This window comes from Dendrobium catenatum, unplaced genomic scaffold (assembly GCF_001605985.2).
Source record: "Dendrobium catenatum unplaced genomic scaffold, ASM160598v2 fragScaff_scaffold_908, whole genome shotgun sequence".
Classification (NCBI taxonomy): domain Eukaryota; kingdom Viridiplantae; phylum Streptophyta; class Magnoliopsida; order Asparagales; family Orchidaceae; genus Dendrobium; species Dendrobium catenatum.
The window spans coordinates 1,135,602-1,145,675 of record NW_021319370.1 but is presented as its reverse complement, the minus strand read 5'-3'; the positions used below and the strand labels follow the sequence as shown (position 1 = coordinate 1,145,675).

The window sequence follows — 10,074 nt, the reverse complement described above, 5'->3', positions numbered from 1 at the left end:
ATAAATATAATTATAATTAATTATTATATAAAAATATTTATGTTTAACTTAAAATAAAAATATTAAATCTAAAAATTGTTATAACTTTTGAATCATGCCTTTTTTAAAACTAAGTTCAATATCCCAAATAGGAAGAAAATATTGTGAAAATAAATATCTTATTGCTATAAATTGACTTTATTAATTTCTATAAAATAATAATGTGCCTTTTAAAGATGTTTCTTCTTGTTGTTTGGTTATGTGTGAAGCTTCCTCTCTCTCCTATTGGGAAATTGATGGATGGACCGGTGTTCCTTCCTTAAATCGCAACGCTTGCCAGATCCCATCGCCCCGCGGAAATGGCGTGCGACCGTTGCTTGCAATACCGAAGCATAACTTATCGCTGCTCCATAGATGCTTAGTATTGTCTTCGTCTACTGTTTTGTTGAGCTTTGTTTCTTCTATCCCTAAAAGTAGGCCGTTGCGGGTGTGGGTGCGGGTGCTACGGCTTGGTTTCTTCTGTTTGATGCCGCCAAGGAGAAGAAAGGGAACGGAACTGACTAAGGCGGTAGAGCTGCGGGTTGGAGATCTGGTTCTCGAGAAGGTCTAGGGATTTCCCGCGTGGCCTGCATGAGTACGCACGGTAATTTCAATTGCTGATTTGGGCTTTGATTATTCTTTTCGATCTGTAAACTTTCCTTCATGAATTGTACTTTTTAGGCCTTGATGATACAAACGTTGGTTATCAAAAGATGATTTTTAGCGATATTTTGGTGCTTGATGAATCAAGGATACACTTGCGCCATTTTTTCCCAATGTTATCTTTTTAGCGGGATAGGGCTGTAAATGGCGCTGTTCCCTAAACCCTAAACAATGAAACAAGGAAAATAATTTTTGTTGTTGAGGAATAGGTAAAATGTTTAGTGTGCGCCTGCAAACATTGTAGACTTGTATTTTGTGGTTGAAGAATAGGTGGGGTTTAAGAAAGTCGGTAAATATTCATTTTCTTGATTATCAGCTCTTGGCCTAGCTCTTATATTTTTGAAGTTCCTCTTTCGGTTGATGTTGATAGATAGATTGCCTTAATACAGATAACTAGATAAGTAGATCGGATTCCCTGATCCAATGAAGTACTTGCTCGAGTTCTTTTTTGGTACTTACTAGTTGCTCATGTTCAACATCTGAACTTCTTTTCTTGTATTAAACAGGCTTGAAAGAGTAGGAGCTATAATTGCAGTAGCGATTGTATCTAGCTTTATTATGATGAATTGATAGAATAATTGGAGCATCATGAATAATAATGACAAGGGAAAGAGGAAGTGAGGAAGATAACATGGCATGTGAAAGTATGTCTGCAAACAATTTAGGATGAATGTTGATGTCTTAAGGGTGAAATTATCTTAAGACATTAGGTTAGAAGCTATTAGTTGGAGTTGTTCTAGGGTTTAGATTTGGAATTTGTCCATACATGTTGATTTTTGCCTGGATCAAATTCACCTATACTAATGAATTACTTTTTGTTGATCAGTGGTGATGGTTCATATTGTCCAAGGGAAGGACATCTAATGGATGGGGTAAGGCCAATTTTTTTATTAGGTCAACAAATATGTCCAAGATGGCCATAAGTTGACCTAGTAATTGATGCAGTGGATCGTTGGAAGAATCGGACTAGCAAGAAGGCAATCCCAATCCAGGGAACAAAGAGAAGCACAAAGCTTCAAAAGAGGATAATATTTATCAATGTTTCAACTCTTCTTACATCATACTATATGTAATAATTAGGTAGAAAACTAGAGAAAACTAGAAAGTTCTAGAATCCTATAACAAGCTTGTAACAAACTAGATAATATACGTCTAAGGAACGATTTAAGCTAAAATGCTCCGCATCAGTAATCAATGCCTAACAGGTGCTGAAATTACATGCAAGTTTGTGGGTTCTCTTGATTATTGGTCTTGACATTTGTGAGATATAAAGCTGTCATTACAATTGAAGGTCCTAGCTAGAATTATGCATAGAATTTTGTATAAAAGTATGCATGTAAGAGATTTTTCAGTAGTTTGGATTGGGTTTTGTATTGATTAGCAACATACAAGAATGTGGTGGGTTTATAGAAATGACTACATGTGAGGCCTAATGGTTATATTAAGCTTTGGGGGTGAGCTACTGTTGCTTCAATTGATGCTAACATTTTGGTGGTTATGAACATCTCTTCCCGAATGATTTATCTTATAATTAATGCGACAAATTTTGGTTGTATATGATTCAGGCTAATATTCCTTTCATGAGGAATTGCCCAAGTAGCTGAGATATCCTTGTAAGGCTCATGGTGAAATGCACATTCCACTTCTTTGGGATTGAATTTGATTGGTTTATTTGGAAAAAAAAATATTTAGAGGGTGCTTTTGAGTGTTAGTAATGACTTTTGGAAATCAAGGATTTTGATTGGTTATTCTTTTTATTAGTGGATATTGATGTTAATGCAATACATGCAACATTGGCTAATCGATTTGCAAATTTTGCACAACATGAATCAGTTCAAGTTCTAATTTTCATATGCTAATCTTAAGGTTTTAAAACTTAAACAAAAGGGATGATCCAAATCAGCATTCATGTGCAATCAGCCTTTAGAGCTCCTCTCTTCAAGTTACACTAACTCCTATCCTTAAAAGAGCTCTTCTCTGACGGCCCTTTGTTGTCCTCACCACCCATTTTGTTGAGACCCACTGGCTACGTCTAAAGAGGATCCCAACCACCAGCTGCCAGAAGACGAAGTTATACGCTTTCTTTTCTTCTTGCTGCCAGGTATTAGGAAGTAAACTGTGTAAGAGCAAGATTTTATCTCTATGTAGCCAGTTAATTTTTATAGAGTTTAGAGGGTGGTAGGTTTGTATTTCAAAGTTAGGTAGAATTTAAGTTGTGTAGGTTGCAAACTTGGAAAGATTTTAGGTAGAATTTTAGCTTGGTAGGTAGCAATTTTGCGAAGAGGTTAGATTGAATTTCTAAGAGGATTTTACTCTTCAAACTTCACATATTAATGCTTTCGGCCTGGGTTTGTGGTGCTTATGCGAAACTTAAATCCTAGATTCACTTATCCTTTCTTTTTAAGGCAAAGATTCACTACTTTACATTTATTGGAGCTTCATGCTCTCTTTTATACCCTTTTTTTAAATTTGTTGGCTACTTTCTATGTTTTGGTGAAGCTCCTGTTCTAAAAATGCTATTTTGTGTGGTAGTCGTACATCAACCCTTCAAAAGCCTTGGGTGGTTCGGATTCTTATCGAGGCTGCGTTGTTTTTTTTTTTTTTGCTTTTTAAAGATTGAGTTTTCCTACAAAGGTGGATGAAAATGGGCAAGGCACAACATCTGAACTTTCCATCCTGAATATTAAAGTGTATAATGATCTTAAAATGCGAAAAAGCCATAAAGGACAAGAGAAAGTGAAGAAGGTTTATTCTGTGGGTTGTGAACCTGCTCGTGAAGTAAGAGCAGAGTTCACCTCTGTAGATTTTCTTGGAGATGCTCAGAAGTTGGAAGGACAAACTACCAATGGGGTAAAACCTGGCACTGTGGTACGTAGCAAGAAAAAATCAGCTGAAAATTACATGCCAAGGCAAGATCCTCTAAAAGGAAAACTAGCAACTTCAGAGGGCAATCTAGTATTGGAGGCTTCTGTAGACTATAGAGGTGACTGCTTCCAGTTTGGAGCTATTACACGTAAAATGATTGGTAATGCAGATTTTTCCTCTGCTAAAAGATCAATATTTAAAGATGAGAGAGTTAATAGCTCCAAAAACTCCAGTAAAAATGAATCATCACATTTCATAGAAGCAAAAAGGAATAACAAGAATCCAAGTATTATAAGGTCCGGGTCTATAAGAGCTGATAATTGCACCCCATCTACAACAGAGCCATATGATAACATGAACACGCCACAACTAATGAAGTCGTTTAAGGGATCAGGTGATGTTTCAATTTCTTCATCTGCTGGCATTGAAGACTTAATAAAGAAGAGCTTTAACGGGACTAATGGAAGGAATTTTAAACACAATAAGACCTCTGGTACCCATGTGCGCTCTCGAAGGAGAGCATTGAGGTTTGTGGAAGATGATGATGGGGAAGAATGTAGAACTCCAATTCACCATGTTACAGCGGTCACCTTGATGAGAGAATATTCAGGCACATTTGATTCTGAAAGAAAATCTCAAATGCAGCCAGAATCTTGCAAAGACTTTCCCCAGAATGCTTCACTTTCAAATACGGGTTTCAGTTTAATTGGGAATGTGGGCTCTAGAGTTGATGAAAGACCTAGCAATCTCACTGGGAATATGGAGATGATGGATAGTTGCTTTTCAGCTTCTAGACCACGTAATGTTGAAGCAAATGTGCTGAAATATTCTGCAAACTTGCTTGAATGCTCAAATTCTGTGAAGCAAAAAAAGTTTAAAACTGCTTTTCCAAATGGCAGAGCAGCCAATGAAAAACTGGCAACCTTAGTTTGCCCTGGCAATATGGACAAGTTGGCGAGTCTCAAAACTCTCAAGGATCAGGTTAGAGGGGAAAATCCTTATAATGCTCAGTTTGGTGAGTCGTGCAAAGCTTTTGGAACGTCACACTTTTCTTGCAGTCCTGCCATCTCACAAAATCCTAAATTACCTTTGGAGAAATCCAAATCCAACAGTTCGGGACTTACTTTTACTGAGAACAGCTCCATTGTTAATTTTTCAGCTGAGTGCTATACTGTGAAAGATGTTTCAGCAGGACAAAGGTATATATTTATATATGCTGATGCTCTATTTTGTATATGATAATTCATTCAGTGCGTTTATCAGTTAAGGAAACTTTTCTAATTATTTATTTGCATGCAGATCTGATATTACGAGGGAAGCTACTTCTGCTGATTCTTCTGCTGATAGCAAATTGACTGATTCTGGTATGTCGATGAAACATCTTATTGCAGCTGCTCAAGCTAAAAGAAGGCAAGCACATTCTCATCAGCTACATGATGGAAATGGTACCCCTCGTTCATCCCTCACTCCACAATGTATCCGTGGGAGAAGCCCCAACCAAATGTCTACCGTGCAAACTCTCCCATCAGGAGGAGATCCTTTTCAGAAAGATAAAAAATGGTTTCAAACTTCTGTTCATAATGAGCCTTCTCTGACTTCGCATCAGTTTCTTCCTGAGAAATGGAGAGACCATGAGGATTTTGACCACAGACCTAGTACAAGAAACCTGCAACCTACTGATTCTTCAAGTGGTGGTACTGAAGCTGCAGTTGCTCGAGATGCTTTGGAAGGAATGATAGAAACATTATCACGGGCTAGAGACAGTATTGGACGCGCAACTCGTCATGCTATCGACTGTGCCAAATATGGTATTGCCAATGAGGTGTGTGGATTTCCTAATAATTATTATTTCTAGAAGCTTCGAACTGTTAAATTCTTATCAAAATCATGATGCTCCACATAACTTGGGGTTTACATCAAACTTTATTTTTAGTCATAGTTTCCAAGTGAAATTTACTTAATCATAGTTTCCAAGTGAAATTTACTTAATCAGGTACTTTATTCATATGCTCATTTGCAGGTCGTTGAACTTCTTATCCACAAATTAGAAGGTGAACCTAGCCTTTCTCATAGGATAGACCTGTTCTTCCTTGTGGACTCTATTACTCAATGCTCTCATGCTCAGAAAGGTGGGTGCTTACAGATTTATAGTGTGGTTTACATCCTTTTCTGGTTTAATTTGAATTCAATCAAGATGCTTATCATCATGGAAAAGTACTTGTTTTATTGCTACCTGTTTATGTAGGCCTCTTTTGAATGATTCCTTAAGATTTTCTCAATTTTCGGTTTTGATTGACATTTTTTTCTCCTACTAATAACTTCTTTCCTCCACATAAACCATGTCTTTCATGTACATACTTCATCCCTCTGCTGCAATATCCTTTCGTCCTCAAAATGCTAAAGCAATTTTCCTATTTGAATGCATGTGGGTATGTGTATGTATATGCATTTATATCTTTTGTTTTACATAAAACATAGGTAAATATTCTAATTGCACGGGGCTTCCAAAATTTTTAACATCTCATAACTGCGTTTTTGAAATTTCCTAGGCATTGCAGGGGCATCATATGTTCCTATTGTGCAAGCAGCTTTACCACGCCTATTGGGTGCTGCTGCTCCTGCTGGGCCTTCCGCTCATGAGAATAGACGTCAATGTCTAAAGGTATTTCTGTTGAAACAAAGTGTTCTTTTTGGTGTTATTAATAGGAATAGCTAAAGCATCTTCTATCTGCATTATTGAAATGTTGTGTAAAGGTTTTGAGGCTGTGGCTGGAGAGGAAAATTCTGCCAGAATATTTTCTTCGTAGCTGCATGGATGAAATTGAGGTTCGTAATGATGGCTTGAATTCTGAGGTTTCTCATAGAATTCCATCTTGTGTTGAGCAATGTGTGGATGATCCGATTAGAGAAATGGAAAGCTTGCTCGTTGATCAGTATGGAAGGTATACATCAGTTGTGATTTATAAATTCTCCTTGCTATTTTCGTACAATATGGCATTAGCACTTTTTATTGTTTTGTTTGTTTTTCCTGTACTTAATTCTTGCTTGTGTTCGTGTTATGTGAACTCTTGTTTCTATCTCTTGGGAAATATGATCTCCATTGGACCTATTAGTGCTTTAATTAGCAACATTGACTAATTTATTATTTTCTAAACCCTATTCTTTGAAAAAATAATTTAAAGAAACTTCTATATATTAGTTTGATTATGCATCTTTTATTTTGTAGAGTGAGTTGTTTTAAATTTACCTATCCCTTAATTTTATTGATTTAGCTATTTTATGAAATTCTTGTATATATTATTGGAGAAGATTCATGGCTTGTTTGATCAGGATGATTGATGGATCCGACTGAAATATAAATGCTGTTTAGTTTAGTTTCTTGCTTTAGGCCTTGGTTTGTTGATAATTGCTTCAAATAAATGTTGCCGTCCTTTCAGCGTATTTTGTTTACTTTTCGGGCGAGAGTGGGGTGGGGTTTGTGTTGATTGTTGTTGATAGCCAAATGCTTGCAATATCGCGAAATGAATTTTCATTAAGGCCAATTTGAACCTTCTTTCTTTCAATTTAAATCTAAAATCAGGATAGAATATTTTCCATATATATGTTGCAATTGTCCATTCATACTTTAACCATCGTGATGAATTTATGTTCATAGTTAGCGGCTGCAAGGAAAAAACAAGAAGATTCTCACTATGGTATTTATGTACATTTGTAGTATTTACAAAGACCCTAACGCATGTATTTGCTTATTGTAATGTTTGGCTTTAATTACAATTTTTGCTCTCATTCTATTGTACTCTGTATGCAAGATTGCAATCTCAAGTATGAGTTGTTTGTTTCTATATGGTAGGAGGGGGAATTGTTGGGGAATTTCCTTGTTTGAATGAGGAGCTGCAGGGAAAGGGATCATGCAAGGGATTATAATCCACAAATATGAACATGATGACATGGATATAAGACTCATCAATTATTGACAAACAGTATATGTATTAAAAATAGTAAATAGAAATTGAATAAGTAGAATATGAAGAATAATTTAGCAATAATAATTCATTTAGTTAGAATTTGTGATTAAAAGGATTAATATTAGGATTTTTAGAGCCAGAAATCGATGTGATGTCAAATGTCATGTGTCAGGCATCAACAGGGGAGTCAGCAATGCTGTTGAGATTCGAATATCGATGTTGTGTAATTTTCTTAGTGGTCGATGTTGAGACGATGTCGGTTATCAATATTAATATGATGCTAGACAAAGATGAGATGCTGAGACGATGCGAAGACATGATTGTGGATGTAGAAATTGTTGATGTCGCATGTCAATGCTAAGACAACATTGGACTTCATTGTTGAGATTGTTTTGAACATTGATGTTGTGACGGCGTTAGATGTTGTTGAGATGACATCGAGTATTGTTGTGAAATCTTAATCGTGATCCGCGAGAGACATGAAAATGGGAATGCTCAGGGAATGGGGTATTGAATGCCGACGATTGATTTTGTGTTATGGAGAGGAAATAAGGGGTTGTTTGGTTGGAAGAAATGTGAATGCAAAGTAAATTAAATGCATTACTTTTTCACTTTTTGGTGTTTGGTTGGATGAAAAATAAATCCAAGATAAATTAAAATAAATACAATATATTTCATTTTAGTTTATTTTTGAGGTAAAGCGTTCTCGCCCAATTTTAAGCGAATACGCTTTACACCGCTCAAGTGCTTCCTTAGCCACCCACGATGGCCACCGTCTTCACCGCCACCTGTTATTTGCCTCCGCCGCCGCCCAACCCAGTCACAACCTTCTTACAATTTACGTAACATTCATTTTACTTCAAAAGAAAAAAAGTAAAGTGCTTTCGCTCATCCAAACAGCTCAAAAGTATCCCTTTTACACTACATTCCTTTTACTCTGCATTACTTTTTCAGGTAGCCAAATAGCCCATAAGAAATTTAGTTTTGATTTTTTTTAATAAATAAAATTTTGAAATGTAATAAATTATATTATTTTTTTTATATAAAATATTTAAGGCATGCATGTCAGACACGTGTGTCCAATTTATTTTTAGTATTTTTTAATCGGACATGTTTGCGGTGTATTTAACATGTATCAGGGGTGTATCATATGCATGTCGTGTCCAATATGTGTCGGACATTATATACCTCTTTTAGTAGAAGTGAGATGCATAATAAGTGAGGGATGGAATCTAACCAATCTTTATTTAAGTAGCTATTTTTGTCAACATCCGTTTGGAATCTAGTGGTCAACTGCGAATTCTATCCATATTTGGTGGTAGATTCATGTTTAGTAAATGAGTGAATGGAGTAATAATTTTGCTATGTTTGGAACTTATATGATTTCTTGGTCAATTGAGATTTACTTTTTATAGAAGATTGGGCGCCATGGGTTATCAAATTCATTTATGATCCAATGGTCGGTTGGTTTTTAAGGCAAGAAGTGTGACAGGATGACAATAAATAGTATTGAAAATTATATAACAGGTTTAGATACTTAGGAAGGTGTAATAGATTTATATAAAAATTATGTAAGAGAGTTCGTGATACTGATTCAATAAGACCTTAATTAAAGATGAATACATCAAAGAAAGATGGAAATTTTATGTAATTTATATTAAGAAATTGTAAAATGAGAGTTTTATGGAAGAAATTTCTTTAGAAGGGCATTATTAACATAATCATAAAATATACTACAGATTTATAAATAATTGTATTTGAGTTGGCTCCAGCTACGATGCAAGATGATAAAGCTGTTTTCCTAGAAGATATATCTTTTAAGATTTGAGTAATGTGAAACATCGGTGCAATTTAGTTAACAAATCATTTCAATGGAACCTTAAAAACTAATGTTGTTCTTGGTTCCATTTTTCTCTTAACTTTTTCAGAAAATGGTTTTGTTTAATACAGGAAATATCCTTGAAGTATCACCATTTTTGCATGCACACTTTTTTTTTATGGCTTCATGACCTATGAACTAACTGATGAAGCAACTTATATTTTTATGTGACAGTATATTGATTTTATTAATTGCGCTATGTAGACTCCTCCTGTCTTAGTTATTTGTATACTTTTGATCCCTTGTCTTAAAATAAAGTGGGTTAAGGATTGGGTTGTTCACTTGTTCAGGTAACTCAATTGGGTATGCCCGAGTCATAGGGGGCTTTTGCTCCTAGTGCGTCCATGCTTAGTCCTCCCATGGTTTTCAAGATTTAGCTAAATGGCTTATCATCCGAAATTTGACACAGGGATGTGTGGACCTCCGAAAAGAGCACCGCGCGAACGGGTCGATTGGAAGGGCAGATTGGATCGTGCATACGACTAACCATTGAAGATAGAGGCTGACGCCAACACACCTCGATGGATAGTAATATACACGACCTAGTCACGGGTTTCCCCCATCCGAAAAAAAAGTTCGAATGGGGTTTAGTAGATTGTGGGGCCAAGTTTCCCACGGGCGCAAGCCCCCGTGGTTAATTACACCGGAGCCTGAGAAAACTCTCGATTAAGGATCATACATTAT

At 36.0% G+C, this 10,074-nt stretch overlaps 1 protein-coding gene across 4 annotated transcripts in view; it reads left to right on the top strand.

The window, feature by feature from the left end:
- The first annotated feature begins 223 nt into the window (after window positions 1-223).
- LOC110112621 (ENHANCER OF AG-4 protein 2) overlaps window positions 224-10,074 on the top strand; it is a 23,733-nt gene continuing 13,882 nt past the window's right edge. The window contains exons 1-6 of one of the 4 annotated variants that reach the window (XM_020844914.2): window positions 224-622; window positions 3,316-4,745; window positions 4,846-5,368; window positions 5,567-5,675; window positions 6,096-6,208; window positions 6,301-6,488. In XM_020844914.2, coding sequence (XP_020700573.1) covers window positions 3,388-4,745; window positions 4,846-5,368; window positions 5,567-5,675; window positions 6,096-6,208; window positions 6,301-6,488 — 2,291 coding nt within the window. In that variant the 5' untranslated portion in view covers window positions 224-622; window positions 3,316-3,387. Of the gene's footprint in view, window positions 623-3,213; window positions 4,746-4,845; window positions 5,369-5,566; window positions 5,676-6,095; window positions 6,209-6,300; window positions 6,489-10,074 lie in introns of all 4 variants that reach the window. The other 3 variants (XM_020844925.2, XM_020844909.2, XM_028697288.1) reach the window with 3 other exon arrangements.